The 17,503-nt window shown below is 36.0% G+C and overlaps 1 protein-coding gene across 1 annotated transcript in view; it reads right to left on the reverse strand.

Moving 5' to 3' along the window:
* The window catches only part of AsnRS (asparagine--tRNA ligase), a 384,567-nt gene that overhangs the window by 288,673 nt on the left and 78,391 nt on the right, over positions 1–17,503 (reverse strand). The window contains exon 6 of the mRNA XM_090368498.1: positions 6,548–6,618. Coding sequence (XP_090224624.1) covers positions 6,548–6,618 — 71 coding nt within the window. The remainder of the gene's footprint in view (positions 1–6,547; positions 6,619–17,503) is intronic.

Raw genomic sequence — 17,503 nt, forward strand, 5'->3', positions numbered from 1 at the left:
TCTCATTAGTTTATCTGACATCCATTTAGTCCTAAACCTTGAACAATATTTCTTAATTGGTATGAAAAGCTCAGTACCTTGCAAGATTAGCTGTTGGTAACATTATCAGTTGGTCCCACTGTGACTTTAAAAACACTCCGTCACCTCTTCTTTGGTCCACTAATCGCTGTTCGGTGACCTAAATATCAGGGAATCGTTCCAACCACTTTGTATGTATTCGTGACCTGTACATTCTCATATCGGTCTCTAGCCTGGTTATTTCATAGTCTTATTTCACTGCTCGCATGATGTACGTATTCATTTTGATTCTCCACTTCATGAGTTGGCGTTTTCTTCCTTCCTGGGTGGTCACTAGCGCAGTTGCGCAGGAAGCAATTCCAGTTGGTGGGGATGGATGGTCTTGCCCTTCTCTTGTGGTAGTCATATGGGGGACAGTGCCACTTGCCCCACTGTCTTGCTCGGGAGACAGTCTCCAATTTTTTGAACCAACCCCTCTGCCTAAGGCCTGAACGTGAGTGACTTTATCCTGTGCCACACTTGATGCAGTAGAATTAATATTTCTCTGCGACATCATCCATCTATGGAGGTGGACTTGTTTAGCTTCGGCTTATAACCAATGGTTTTATATTTTTTAGTCCTCATGAGAGATACCAGGTGGCACCACTAACTACCTGAACCGTTGCTCTGACCTTGGGGAAGGTAGGTCCAATGGAGCAACTTTCACAATTATTTATTTTTTTATTATTATTTTATCAGTTTCCCAGCGTAACTGAGCCACGTTCGCTTCCACCAAGGCAGGATTCAAACCCAGGTCAATCAGGCTGGTAGTCCAGTGTCTTAACCAATGGGTTATTATTAACCATATGGTGCAAGAAATCCTGAGGCATATGCTGCACCAGCCAAAAAAAATTCTCAAGTTTCCCTGTGAGAGAGAGAGAGAGAGAGAAAAAAAAAAATCAGAAATAGAAAGGAATCACCAAGAAAGAGAAGAATGATGATATCCAGCTCAGGACCGTGGGTATGCCAAGCCCATATTCACCAGATGTGAGCCACCCCTGGGGTTATGTCACACCAAACTGACTCAACACTGCACTGCACTGTCCACCCATGTCAACTGGATGCACTTCCTTAGATTTTGTGTTTCTTAACTAATAGCATAACCCCTGCTCCCTTCCTGTCCTGTCTATCCTTTCCGTACACATTGTACTCTCCAAATTCCAATTCTGCATTCCTTATATCTGTGTGACACCATGTCTCTGGTCTCACAACAATATGTGCCTTTGATGTTTTGACCAGCATCTCAAATTCATCAATATAGAGAACATAGCTTTAGAACTACTGATGCATATGTTGACAATTTACCAGGTAGCAGGAACTGCTTATCTTCTTAGTATGAGACTATTCTAACTTTATATTTTTGAATGTTTTTCTCTTAAAAATGGCAAAAAGTTTGAATGAAGTTCAAAAGGAGTATTAAAAAAGAAGCAGGGGATCTCAGTTCATTCTCTCTCTCTCTCTCTCTCTCTCTCTCTCTCTCTCTCTCTCTCTCTCTCTCTCTCTCTCTCTCTCTCTCTCTCTCTCTCTCTCTCTCTGCATTAGGTTCATCTTGTCTGCATGAAAGACTGGAATTGAAACATTTATCGTGGAACCTTTTGCTATTATCCACTGTTTTTCCCTTTTAGCCCTGGGAATGTAGCTTTCCTGTCCCAGATTTCCAACCCTACCGTATGAAGCCAAGAGCAGTGGCACCAGTGACCAAGCAGTTGCTAAGCTAGTTAATTTACTAAAAGTTAATATTATAGATAAACTTAGAAAAGGAAGCTGGATTTTTTTTCTGGATCCCTACTTTAAAACCTTTAAAGGTACAAAATCACTTTGAGTAAACAAAAAAGAAAACAGAACTAGAACCACACTGGAAAACATTTAACATGAAAAATTGGTTAATATGAAAAAATATTTTGATCCAACAAAATGCTATGTGATTTCATACATTTTTTTCCTTTTAACATGAAACAAAAAACGTTTTAACATGAAAAAGACCAACTTACTGCAATGTTTGAGCCAGATAGGAAATGGATGAGAACAACCAAATACAAAGATTTGGAGGCTGCATTACTTGTTTGGTTCAAACAAGCTAGGTCTCAGAATGCTCCAATATCGGGACCTCTATTAATTGAAAAAGCGGATGTGTTTGCAATTCAAATGGGGATTGAATTCACTGTGAATCCAGGATGGTTGGAATGTTTCAAGAAAAGAAACGGCATCATTTTTAAAAATGTTTGCTGTGAAGCAAATCAAGTTTCTCTGAGTGCGACATTGGACTGGCTGCAATCTACATTGCTTGAAGAATATAGCGTGAGCGATGTCTTTAATGCCGACGAAATTAGGTTGTTCTATTGCTGCTTACCCGATAAAACTTTGTTTAAGGGACAGCAGTGTTCTGGCGGCAAAAAGTCCAAAGAGAGGATAACAGTAATGGTGGCTTGCAATTTGGACGGATCTGAAAAGCTGCCCTTATGCATTATTGGGAAGAGCATGAATTTGCACTTCTAAAAATGTAAAAAAAAAATACTGGTTGGGTACATGGCAAACAAGAAGGTGTGGATGACTGCAACATTTACTGACTGGCTTTTGAATTTAGGTAAGTGCTTTTTACGTGAAGAGCGAAAAGTTGCCATGATTGTTGATAATTCTTCAGCTCACTCTGAAGTGAGATTAAAAGATATAAAGCTTATATATTTGCCTCCAAACACTATAAGCACTTTACAGCCTTCTGATCAAGGCATAATAAAATTTAAAATTTTATTACCGAAAACAATTGCTAAGAAAATATTTGGCCGCAAATGAAGCAAAAGAAGATTTCTCTGTCAACTTATTGGATGCATTGCATATGTTGCGCACTGCTTGGAATCTTGTAACACCAAAAACTATCAAAAATTGCTTTTGTCATGCAGGATTTTCCAAAATGATGGATTTAATACCTACTCAAAAGTCTCAAGACAATCAAGAAGCTGAACCAACATTCAGTGAAATGTTCGGGCATCTTTCATCTCTTTTAGAAAGTTCAGTATCTTTGGATGAATTTGTTGCAGTTGATGATAATAATTTGTGTACAGCGCTGATTTTAACAGATAGTGGTTTTTAGACATCATACGGCCTATGGAAGTGGATTCCGTGGGTGAAAATAGTGATAATAATGTAGGCAATGACATCAGTTTGTTAGTTCCTGTTCCTACTACATCAGAAATGTGAATATTGATAAAAAGTATGCGCAGATATTTAGATGTACATAAGAGTAGTGATATGAACAAAATGATGGACGATACTGAACAATTTGTAGATAATAATATGATAAATAACAAGGTGCAAAAAAGATATCAGATTTTTTTACAAAAAATAATTAATTTTTTTTTTAATTTTTACATATTGTGTTTTTTTATCTGATGAAGTCAATAAACATGTGAAGTGTTAATAAATTGTGTTTGTAAAATGCCCATTGTGTAGTGTTATATAGTGCATAAAATGTTAACTTGTTTAAACTTTCTATCTTAACTCTTTTTGATTATTATAACATTAAAAACATTGGTGAGTTTTTTTGTTTACTTCTTTTAACAGAAAAAAAAATATTTCTCCCCCCCCCATGGTTTTCATGTTAAAAGATTTCCACTGTATATCACTTGGAAAGAGCTCTATGAAATGCACAGAACTCAACACTAGTGATGGCACTTGTGGCAGCAGTGTGAAGGGAAGAAAAAGCTTAATTCTGTAAAAGAATAGTTTATTGTACTATTTAACTGCAAAGGCTAGAGCTGCTGAAAAGTTGTGAGACATTTATCAAATCAGAAACCAAATAAATGGTTATAGTGATTACTGAGAACAATGCAAGCAAAATGACAGATAAGGAGCCTCTGTTAAATAACATAGTTCACCATGGAATTACAGATAGAGCCAAAAATGTACAGCAGCAGCAATTATTATCCCAAGTGCAACAAAGTCAATATCATTCACTGCAAACTGATGAATCCATCAATATTGTGAACTCAGTTAATCCTTTGGCATTTGTCAGATTTGAGCTGAATAAAGAAGTCCAAGAATTCACTTTTTGTTCTGCTCACCTTGGCCAACTTATAAAACTGGAGAAGAGATTTTTAAATTTATTGATGACTTCATGAAAAAACAATAACATACAATGGAAGCAATATATTGGAACAAGTAAATAGTGCTAAAGTTATGGCTGATCCAATTAGAGAACTTGTTCCACACATTCAACCTGTTGTCCTGGAAGCAAAGTATATTCACTGTTGTATGCACAGGGAAGACCTTGCTACCCAAGATATGGATGATGATTTAAGAGAAGTACTTAATGAAACTGTTAAAATTGTCAATCATGTTAAGGTTAGACACTTAACTCTCGACGTCTTTCTCAGTTTTATAAAGAGATTGAAAGTGACTACAAATAACTACTGTTTCATACTGAAACTTTCTTGTCTATTCGAGTTGCAAGCAAAACTTCAAATCTTTCTGGACAAAATCCATGATTACTGCATGATTAGGACTGACTTTGCAAATTTAGGGTGTTCAAATAAACAAATATATCTTTCAGATATATTTGCGCATTTGAAATATCTAAATATATCCTTACAAAAGGGATTTTACATCAGTGTTCCACATACAAGACAAGCTGAACAAAGACCAGAAAACTGAAGCTATGGGTACACACCTTGATTGTAGTGAATTGTATTCTTTTTGTTCTCTGAACACCCATCATGAACTCATGTGAAGAATGTGTTGAAAATATTTTGAACATTTTGAAGAGACACATCTTGGTAAGTTATTTTTTCAAAGTTCTTTCCCAAGAAGCGATCTGCTTGCTACAGGTGGCTTCTTGAAACAAAAGTTTGTTGAATAAAAGTCACTTACATCATTTTGGTTAGAAATTAATTCTCAGTATCCTATCATTATTAGTATTGTCCAACTTGCATATATACTGACCATATATATATATATGCAAGTTGGAATTCTCGGTGCTGGTTAACAACAAAACCGAAAAATTGAATTGTCTTATCAATGTAGAACCTCACCCTCATCTTAAAACTAAGGGACCTTGACCTGAACTGAATATTCCTTTATTACTAATTTATCATAAACAGTTCCATTCTTCTCATTGGAACTTATTTTCATGATTGCATTTTTGTAAATCGATTAGATCTATTATTACTTGTAATTCATTATTTTTTATTTATTTTTGTAACTAAATAACTTTGTTTTGCTTTCAATGTATGTATTCATATTTCATGTATTAAAGGGAGTTGATTTCAAGAAAAATATTAAGTAGATAACAGCACAAGTAGTACATGAATGACTGAAGCTTGGGAAACACTTTATTAGCATATACTTATGTGTGATCTTTTTCTTTCAAGCAGATTCACAAAAAAAATTTGCAGAGGTACGAAAAAATAAAAATAAAATAAATAATTAATTTCAACACAACCAAAGTAAAATCTAATTAAAAAAACATCCATATTTGAACTGTACTCACATTTATCACTTCTTCTCTTCGCTCACAATTGTTCTACAATAACATCAGTTCACACAAGCACCCTACAACCAGCTTACGTGGCCATAATTTGCAAGGCCATAATTATTAATTTAATAAGCAATTCAGTGAATAAACAATAGTACTCAAGGTAAAAATGTTAACCATTTTTGCATGGATTATAAATTCCAAAAACATAAAATAATACCTCAAAATACGGATTCTCTCTTTAGCAGGTAGGTACCACTATGTATAACAATGCTAACCAGAACCACTTTAATATAAAGTATACATCAAACATATATATTAGGGCAGAAAAAACAAATCTTAGAAATTGTTGCTATTATGTGCAAAAAAACTGATTCAATTTTTCTGAGAAATTGTCTTTCTGATACTGACTAAATTAATGCACAAAAACAATTAAGATTCACAACATCTACTACAACAAAAATAAAAGATTCTTGACATTTTAAAAGAAAAAAATTGCAAAAATTCTGACCATTATAATGATGGATATCTGAATAAAATCAGATTAACTGATACTCATGTGATAATCTTAGTTTAATATTTTAAATTTGTTTAAATCTTCTATACAATCATAGCACACTATTTAGTCCAGTAGGGTCTTGCAAAAACATGAAGCTTGTGTTCTAAAAGTTAGTACAGAATACATGAAGAAGGCAAAGCATTTTCATATTTTGATAATAAATAAAAACAAGGATCACCAGTATCTATCAAGTTTAAATTAAAATCTTGATAGCTACTGGTGAATGAGAAGTGGGTAAGAGTTGCTAAACTCTTACTATAATAGTGAGAGCATCCTCAGACATATGCAAGTTTTTTTTTTAAGATTGGAAATAAGACTCCTGTAGGAATACTTATGGAATCTAATAGCAGAACACAACTGCAATAGGAATGATATCATAAGATAGACAACATGATTTACATATAAATATTCTTCTATAAACTTTCATTTAAATTTCTTATAAGGAAAAGAATTTGCAAACTTACCAACAAATCTGTAAGAATACACTGCAAGAAACCAGTGCCATCTCTCAATGTAATAAACATTAATGCTTTACCTATTACAGATACAGAGAGCACAATTCTTAATCACATTATAATTAAGATAAAATGAAATAAAAAAAATTCAATGCAAGGATTGTTCCTTTTGATAATAATAGGCACACATTAATTCACATTATGAGATACACCAATACAAACTACAATGTGAAATTAAGCGAATTTTATATATTGTATAAAAGCTAACCTCCTCATAATAAAAATTATGCTGACTTTATTTTTAATATACAGTGGAATCTGTCTATAATAAACTTGAAATTCTTTCTATAATCAAAATTTTCTGCTATACCTTTAGATTTTGAAAAAAATTTACACGTACTTTTTGCCAATCAACCACCTGATGAAGAAAGCATAAAAAAAACAAAAAACCAGTTCACCCATCCGTACCCTCCAAGAATTTGTCTAGTTCTCCCTTTCTTTAATTTATTCAACCCATCCACTTCTACAACAGATGGAAGCCTGTTCCAACAATCAACCACCTGCTGGCTAAAGGCAAACTTCTGCACATTTATGCTGTAACCATTTTTCCTCAACTTGAATTTATGAAGAATGACTAACATTCAGCATACTCAATCCATTCAAGGCTTTAAATACCTCAATCAGATCTCCCCGCAGGCACCTGGTCTGGAAACACTACAATTTACAGAACTGAAGCCTTTCTAGGTAAGCGCACCCAAATTTTGTTCCATTAATCAGTCTTGGTTGCCCTTCTCTGTACCTTCTCTGCAGCCTCACCATGGCCTTATCGCGTAGTATCATTAACCTCACCCTGAGATCTCGTTATTCTATCAAGCAACAATATCTGCATCAAGTCAAACACATCCATAATAAATTAAGAAAATACCTTCCCCTGAATGATTGGTTTACCTTGAAAACCACTATAAATTTTCGCTGCAAAGCATTAGCTTCGGAAATTAGAGACCACCAGAGAAATAAACTGTACAGGCTATCCCGGATATCTGACATTCCACACGCTAATTACTCCAAATCGCCACTTTCAACTTGCGGCACAGCTTCCCAACCCCATGTCATTAATCTCTCTAAAAGCTCCCTAACCTGTGACCAAATTTCACTTCGCAACGTCCTGCAGAAAGACAATCATTCAACAGATAAACCAAGTAGTGAACAAACCTAAAAGCCTGCACCTCTCCAAATTAAATAGTAAAGAAACCTCAGCACTATGTGACTTTCAAAAAAACAAAGGTATCATGATACAAAAGCTGACAAAGATGATACGGTTGTAGTTTTAGACAAGCAAGATTATATCAACAAATTAAATTCCATAGTATCAGATACTTCCACTTATGAAGTCAATCCGGACCTTTTTTCCAATTTAGTCAACCAATATAATAAGAATTTAATGACATACTGAAAAAACAATTACATCACAATGGCCCAGTTAAAACAATTAAAAGCTAAGACGTGCAATATACCCACACTTTTTGGCCAGGTCAAACTACATAAGACAGGTTTTCCCCATTCGTCCCATCGTTTCATACAAACACTCTGCATTCTCAGCGTTAGCTTACCACATACATAATATAGTCAAACCATTCAGACAAACCATAAAATCTGGAATTAAAAACTGATTCACTATTTAACATCCTAAGAGATAAACCTATTTTCCCTAGATGTCACCTCTTTATATACCAATGTGAATGTTGCATACACCCTGGACATCGTCTGGGACATGCTAAACAAAGACCCTCTACCAATCAACTATAAAAAAACTCCCAATTACTGCTATATTTGACCTGATAAAACTTTTAACTGAAGCCAATTATATCACCTTCCTAGGTAAAGTCTTCAAACAGTTTTATGGCCTACCCACGGGATTAAACCTAAGTGGCTTACTTGCAGATATATACCTTACCAACATCGAAATACTACATTTAACTCCCTTTCTTACGCGGATCACCTACTATGGTAGATATCTACCATAGTAGGTGAGAGTATATGACGATATACTCTCATTACAGATGTGGGGAACATACAGGACATCCTACAAAACTTAAATAATATCCATGAAAGATTAAGCTTCACACTAGAATCCAAAAATACCGAAACAAAATCATTACATTTTCTAAATTTTACCCTCACATGGATTATGAACAAAATTCAATTCAGCATGTACAGAAAGGCCACCAACACTGGAATGCTTCTTCATTATAACAGCTACCACCCCTTCATCTATAAAAGATCCATCATCCTTAATTTCTTAATGCCTACAAATACTCAACATCTGAATCAGCCCTAAACACAGAAATACAAACACTAAAAAACAAATTTCAAAAGAGAGGTTACCCCTACCTATTATAAACAAAATAAGGATACAAGCAAAAAACAGACTATGCAATACCTCTCCCATTATCACCAATAATAACATAAAATATTTTATTGCTTTACCATATATTGAACAATGGTCCAAACAACTAAATAGTATTTTCAAAGACACACAATTCAAAATCATAGCCAAACCCACAATGAAACTAGATGCTGAACTGAAAAATCACAAAGTACAATCCTCTTTCACATTCCAATTAAATGACTTAGTCTACAATGTATCTCACAACGATTGCAACTCCTCATACCAGGGATCTACTCGTACACTCAATAAGAGAATGAGACAACATTCAACATCTGTCCTCTCATCCACCGCTCCTCGGCTTTGGAACTCTAATTCCATGCTATTAGTGAAGGTCATACTTTATAAAATTCAATGAAGCAAAAATTCTCAGCGTCCAACATGAATACACCAAACTATTAATTTTGGAGACTTAAAATTAAATTACATCAAAATTCAGTCAATGTACGTCGCCCCCCCACCCCCATCTCAGAATCATGATCCTTGACACGCGCACATGCCAGGATTGCAACTATTCTCCATGCTATAAAATTCTCCCGCAATATCCGAGGTTTCACTTTCCTGTAATCATGACACTGGTCGAAAAGCCACGTCTGCTTCAGGGAAGTACAAAATTCTTCAGTCTCTTAATATTTTATAGGATTCTTAATATTTTTATGTTTTAATATTAGTTTTACAGTATTAAAGAGTATGGATTCACTACGTATTTATTTTGTCTCAAATAATTTAAATTGTTTTTAAAATATGGACATATTGTATTCTCTTGCTCAAAGATTGGGGGGGGTGATTCGATGTATTTTGGGGTTGGCTCGGGGGTCCGCAGGTCTAAAATTCTTGGGTGCATTGGATTGCTGATCTTGTCTTCGAGGGAGCGGAATACATGTAATCTATTTGTATAATTATTCAACTACTAAGAGTATCAGCATTGAAGTGTTCTACAAGACATCACATAGAGGTAAATCTTGCATTTCTAAACTAACCGTATATAAATGTATAAATAATAATTTATACATTTATATACAATAAATGTATAAATTACATTTATACATTTATTTATTTTTTTATGTAAACCCCAAACACGAGAGGTATTAGAACCTATAGTACCTAGTATCGTGCTTGGGTGTTGGAGGTTGAGAAGACGAAAGAAGATATTTGTTGATATTGGACTTGAACTTCTGTAGACTGTAATTTTCAGAAAATAGATATGAAGGACTGTTGTTCCAGAAAACGGCAGTTGAATGAATAAATGAGGAAGATGAAAAGTTGGTTCTGTGAGTTTGAAGTTGGACAGTAACTGGATGTTGGCTGGTGGCTGCACGTGTTCGGACTGTTTTGAAAGAGAAAGCAGGAATAATGGAAGCCAATTCAGAAGAACAGTGCCCATGGAAATATCTATAGAAGAGGCATGCAGAAACAGTACGTCTATGAGAAAGCGAGTGGAGAGACTCTGTTAGAGATGAATCATTAATTAACCTAACTGCCCTCTTCTGAATGGAATCAAGAAGCCTGAGAGATGTTTTGGGGGCACCACCCCAGATGTGGGAACAGTATTCCATGGTAGAGTAGATTTGCGATTTGTACAGAGTGAACAGCTGTTTGGAAGAAAAGTAACGCCAAGAGCGATACTTTTCTTCCAAATCAAACAATATCGAAAGCCTTTGAGATGTCAAGAGAAACTACTTGTGTTTCACCGAACCTTTCCATTGAATTAGTCCATAAATGGGCAACATAAGCCAGAATATCACCAGTGGATCGACACTGATGGAATCCATACTGGCGATTGTTGATCAGACGGAAGGTTTCTAGGTAGTTTAAGAGTTGGCGGTTAATTGATTTCTCCATTACTTTAGAAAGAGTAGAAGTAATTGCAATTGGATGATAATTGGATGGGAGGGATGTCACCCTTTTTAGGAACTGGCTGGATATGAGCAAATTTCCAAGCAGAAGGAAAAGCACCTTTGGAATAAGAAAGTGAAAAAAGGCGGCAAAGAATAGGAGTACGTTCAGGAGCACAGGTTTTGAGACCAAGTGGAAAAATACTATCGGGACCTGGAGCTTTCTTAGCATCAAGATTCGTCAAAATCCTTCTGACATCCTTTTGACGGAAGACCACAGGAGGCATTGAATGGAGCATGTTGGGAATGGTGGAGGTGTTTTTTCAAGATCATTAATACATGAGTTGGAAGAAAAATGGGATGCTAGCAGGTCAGCTTTATCCTTGGCTCAAGTGACAACAGAACCATCTGGTTTAGACAGAGGTGGGAGCAGAGTTGGGCAAAAGTTGCGGCCAATAGCTTTGGCAAGAGACCAGAATGCTTGGCTACCATTAGGGCAAGAAGCAAGTTTCTACTCTTAGCCTGTTCGAACTCTAGTTTGGACTGATTAATAACTGCTTTACAATTGTTGCGAGCTTTGGTGTAGGCAGAAAATGAAACTGAAGAATTAAAAACAAGCCAATTACGATATGCAACATTCTTCTCTTGAACAGCCTTAGCACATTTATTGGAAAACCAAGGTTTAGAAAAGGACGAGATTTAAAGTGTCGTGTGGGATAAAGGATTCCATTCCTGCCAGAATAATTTCATTGACACGATCTGAGCAAACGTTGACATCAGAAGTTTTGAAACAGTAATTCGACCAAGGAAAAGAAGAAAGGAAAGGGTTTTTGCTTCCGTAAAGGTGACTACAGTGGTCTCAGAGAGTCTTAATTCTGTATAGTGGGATCAACTGACGATGTTACCAACAGCAAATTTTTAGTGGGAAGCTTTCAAGGAATTAATTGTGGAAGCTACTAAAATTTTCATGCCTATTAAGAAATAGTGTTCAAAGTTTAGGCCTAAATGGTTATCGAATGAACTAATGAGACTCGTGACAGAGAAGAAAAATGCATGAGATGCATATAAATTATCAGGTGACACAGAAGCCTATGGAAGATATAAGCTAGTCTCTAATCAGGTCACAAAGGAGGTTAGGCAAGCGAAGGCAGATTACACGAAATTTTTGGCAAAAGATGCTAAGAAAAACAGCAAGGATCTCTTTTCTTATATAAACTCTAAAAGGAAGGGGGTGAATCTGATTGGTATACTTGAAATCGATGGTTCAACTGTTGATGATCCTGCTCAGATAGCAAAAAAACTGAATGAGTATTTTGCATCTACATTCACATATGAGGAGTTATCAATGTTTGAAAATGGAAGAAGGTTATCAAATTGTAGCAGGGTGCTTAATGATTTTGTAATAACTGAGAGCAGAGTGGAGGAGAAATTGTTGAAGTTAAAGGCATCTGGGGTGGATGGGATCTATCCAGTTATATTAATGAAGGTGGCAAAGCAACTAAGCAAAGCTTAGCCATAATTATGAGAGCATCCTTGGACTCAGGGAAGGTCCCACGGACTAGAGATGTGCAAATGTATCCCCAATTCACAAAGGGGGATTGAAGAATGACACGAGTAATTACAGACCAGTTAGTTTAACTTCTGTTCCGGGTAAAATAATGGAGTCACTGGTTAAAGATGCATTGCGGGATCATCTAGACAAGACTGCAGCAATAATTCAGACACAGCATGGGTTTGTTAAGGGAAAGTTTTGTCTGACAAATGTGATAGGATATTATGATGTGGTTACAAAGGAACTGGATGCAAAAAATAATTTTGATATCATATATTTGGATTTCAAGAAAGCTTTTTACACTGTTGTGCATGGAAGACTATTGTACAAATTGGAGCAGAATGGTATTAAGGGTAAGTTGCTACAATGGATAAAAGGATGGTTATGTGGAGAAGATAGAGGATGGTAATTAATGGGTGCTGCTCTTCGTGGACTAATGTTATTAGTGGAGTCCCACAGGGTTCGGTGTTGGGTCCTCTGTTCTTTTGTATATTTATCAATAATATTGATGAAGGTATATCAGGCTTAGTGTCAAAGTTTGCAGATGATACAAAGGTTGGCAGGGTTGTTAATGAGAGTAATGCCAGTGTGCTACTTCAACGGGATCTAGATAATTTGGTCACATGGGATAAGAAGTGGCAACTGAAGTTTAACCTTGACAAATGCAAGGTACTGTGTATGGATAGAAGTAACCCCAGAGAAATGTACCAACTGTGTGGTACTACACTTAAGGTGGTAGAAAATGAAAAAGACCTGGGAGTAATTGTGCAGTCAGATATGAAGTTTTCTGAGCAATGCAGACAGGCTGCGAGGGCAGGTCATGGGGTTTTTTTTTAATGATATATAGGAATTTTGCTAGCAGGGAAAAGGAGGTGATTGTCTCTCTGTATAAGGCAATGGTCAGGCCACACCTTGAGTACTGCATACGGGTCTGGAGGCCTCATTTTAGGAAGGATGTAGATTTGCTGAGTGTGTACAGAGAAGGGCAACAAGATTGGTGAGGGGAATGAAGGGATCCTCTTACCACTTAAGTTCTGCAAATTGCAGTGGCTGGAAACTAGGCACTTGCGCAGTGATCTGATTGAGGTGTATAAGGCCTTGAATGGATTAAGCACGCTGAATTCTGATGGGATCTTTCACACTTGTTCAGATTGCGAACCTAAGGGGGCATAAATTCAAATTAAGAATAGACAGATGTAGAATACATGTGCAGAAATTTGCCTTTAGCCAGTGGTGGTTAATTACTGGAACCAACTTCCATCTGTTGTTGTGGAAGTTTATAGGTTAAATAAATTTAAGGAGGAACTGGACAGGCATTTGGGGGGAATGGTGTGATTTTTTTTTTTTTTTGGATGATGCTGCATAAGCTCATACACTTGCTTTCTTGCATCACATGCAACAACTACAAGTAATTGTAGACCTGTGAGTTTAACTTCTGTTGCAGGAAAATTAATGGAGGCACTGGTTAAAGAAGCACTGCAGGATTATCTAGACAAGACTTCAGTTATAGCTTGGACACAGCATGGTTTTATTAAGGGAAAGTCTTGCCTGACCAATTTTATTGGATACTATGATGCAGTCACAAAAAAAAAACTGGATGCAGGTAATAACTTTGATATTATATATTTGGATCTTAGAAAGGCTTTTGGTTCTGTTGCACATGGAAAATTGCTACGCAAATTGGAGCAGTGCGGCATTGGAGGCAAATTGCTGCTATTGATAAAGGGATGGTTGAGGGGGAGAAGACAGAGTGATAATCAATGGACACTGATCATCGTGGACTACTTTTATTAGTTGAGTCCCTCAGGGTTGTCTTGGGTCCATTATTGTTTTCTGTATTTATAAATGATATTGATGACGGTAAATCAAGCTTACTGTCCAAGTTTGCAGACAATACAAAGGTTGGCAGGATTGTTAAGGACACTACTGACGCTATGCTGCTGCAACAGAATCTGGAAAGGTCGAACAGTTGGGCTGAGATGTGGCAAATGAATTTTCACATTGACAAATGCAAAGTACTACATATGGAAAACAGCAACCCCAGAGCAACGTATCAACTCTGTGGTACTACACTGACAGTGGTAGAGAATGAAAAGGACCTGGGGGGTAATTGTGCAGGCAGATATGAAGTTCTCTGAGCAGTGCAGATGGGCTGCAAGAGTAGCTCATGATGTCTTGTGAATGATATACAGGAATTTTTCTAGCAGGGATAAGGAGATGATTATTCCCTTGTATATGGCAATGGTCAGGCCACACCTAGAGTACTGTATACAGGTCTGGAGGCCTCATTTCAAGAAGGACATAGAGCTGCTGGAACGAGTACAGAGAAGGGCAACAAGATTAGTGAATGGAACAAAGGGTTGCTCTCATGAAGAAAGTCTTAAGTTTTGCAAATTACAGTGTCTTGAGACTAGGCACCGCCAAGGTGATCTGATAGAGGTGTATAAAGCCTTGAATGGTTTGAGCATGCTCAAATGCCAATGGGATTCTTCCTCTTGCTGAGAATAATCACCTGAGAGGGCATAAATTCAGATTGAGGAAAGACAGATGTAGGATAGATGTGCGGAAATTTGCCTTTAGCCAGCGGGTAGTTGGTTGGTGGAACAGACTTCCATCCCTTGTTGTAGAAGTTGATATCCTAAATAAATTTAAGGCTCAGCTGGACAGGTATTTCAAATGAACGGAGGGGTGAAATGGAAGTGTTTTGGTTTTTTTTTTTTGGCTGATGCTGCATAAGCTTGCTTTCTCGCATCATATGCCCCTGCTAATGCTAATTTTGTGCCTCTAAAATATCTTGGGTTTTCTGATTTTCCGATGACTAAAAGTCTTAATTTTTCACTTCCTATCATATTTGCTCCAACTAGCATAGTGATTCTTTCTTTGCTTTGTTTTCTGCCAAAACATTTATCATCCTTAAAAGCAAGTGTTCTATTCGGTAAACATTTAAAGAATAAACCCATCTCGTCAGCATTAAAAACATCCTTAGGTTCATATTCTTCCAAAATCTTCTTTAAGGTATTGTTCCCCAACTGCTGCAATCTTCTTCACTTACATTAACACTTTCTCCACAAATAACCTATTCCACAATTCTGTGGCGCTTCTTAAATTTATCTAGCCACCCAGCACTCGCATTAAATTCTGTATGTCCCAGGGACTGTGCAAATTTCAGAGCTTGTTGCTTAATTATTGGACCTGATATGGTATATTCTTTTCCCATATCATTCGCACCCATTTTAGAACAGCTTTATCAACATCTTCGTATATACACAACTTAATTCACTTCTTGTTTGCTCCTCCTCCAATTGCATTTAAATTTGATTCTCGATTTTTTAAAATTGTAGATAAGCTGCTTGCAGGTATGCCATATTTTTTTACAATATCTTTTTTCTTAAAACCCTGGTCAATATCATGAAGAATCTTTACTTAAACACTTTCTTTTCGACATTGTTTCTGCAAATGTAAAAATTACTGGACTGCAGCTCTTGCGATACACACACCACAAACTTCGCTGCGCTGGCCATATAGTGAATTGTTAGTACCGCATACTGAATGACGTTCGCTTGCCAATTCAACAGTATCACGCTTGCCTATCAATCACTTTAAAGAAATATCCGACTTTCATTCATATATACACGAAAGGAAATTTACGGTTAATGTATGCTGTATGTTACTTTTCAAAAAAAAAAAATACAAGAGCATATAGCCTATGTGATTGATGAAAAATTGTTCTAAAAGTATGAAACAAAAAAAAAAAAAAAAAAAAAAAAAATCATGAAAACCATCTACTGGGAATCCAGTTAGATGAGAACAGACATATCATATAATGATTGACAGCAAGGTCACGTGGTACGGTTGAGGTGAGAAAACGAATGTCTCTCAGTAGGCATTACTAAAAACCAACTATGCCAGCAGTCTATGTATTGCTGCTGCAGCGTGCTAAAGGCTTACTGCAGCAAATTTCATTTTCCCCTGGGCCAACGTCAATTTACAAATCTATCCTATTTATTGTAAAGTTTATGACCACTTTTAAGAAAACCCATTTGGTTTTATAACTGTAACAAAAATGAAACAATGACCCTCCACGTGTGTCAATGGCCACAAGTATTCACTAAAAGGATGATTAATTCCAGATGCTAATGCGCAATTTCAGAGGGAAGGAGGCCATATATTTGAGCAGCTGTTTGGCACTTCAAAATCTTCAAAAATGCTTTTACTAATTTTTTTAAAAATTCATTATAGAGAGACTAACACTTCGCTATATGGGGTTAATTTTACATGTAATTTCATTTCAAGGTGCAATGTTTTGCGAAAAAATTCATAATATATAGAGAAATTCTTTAAATACAAGTTCGTAATAGAGAAGTTCCACTGTATATTATAACCAAATTTATGTCTGATAAATTGAGCAACAATATTAAAACTGTAGTTGATAAAATAGATAGGGATACTGTTTTTAATTAGTTTATTGTAAAGTAGTCATATCATTGGTGAACAATAAATGGTTACTGCAGATGTTATCAAGTCTGATGATTTGAGTACATATAATATTTTTATGTACTTTGTTAGAAATATTGGAGTTCCAATTGGTAATGATATTGAATTTAAATTTATTTCTTTTATCAAATAAGTCTATATGATGTGGAAGAGGAGCGTTGTTGAGGGTGATATTAAGGGCTAGGGAACTGGCTGCATGATTGACTGCATTTTCTTTATTTAATTTAAGTTCACTGGGTATATTGTTTTGGCTATGGGTTCAAAGTTTGTGTTCAAAACAAGGATGTCATCTATATATCGAAATGCTAAAAATTGTCAGAGTTGCTTGTGGTATATACTTCTTCATAATAGTGTAAGAATAGATTAGAAACTAAACTGAAAATCTGAGAACCAATGGGTACTCCAATGGTTCGCTTATATGTATGTTTGCCATCAAAGATAAAATTGTTAAGTAAACATAGGTTGACATAATTGTTCCATATATTTTCATTGATATTTAATTTGTCTTTGTTTCTGTGATAAAGCTGGTTTAGCACGAATACAAGTAAGTTGTGAGGGATTGAAGTAAATAAGTTTGTGAAATCAAAAGTTTGTATGCTGGATATGGTGATGTCAGATTAGAGGATGTTAATGGCATC

This window comes from Mastigoproctus giganteus, chromosome 2 (assembly GCF_048544385.1).
Source record: "Mastigoproctus giganteus isolate SK-2022 chromosome 2, ASM4854438v1, whole genome shotgun sequence".
In the NCBI taxonomy this organism is placed as follows: Eukaryota; Metazoa; Arthropoda; class Arachnida; order Uropygi; family Thelyphonidae; genus Mastigoproctus; species Mastigoproctus giganteus.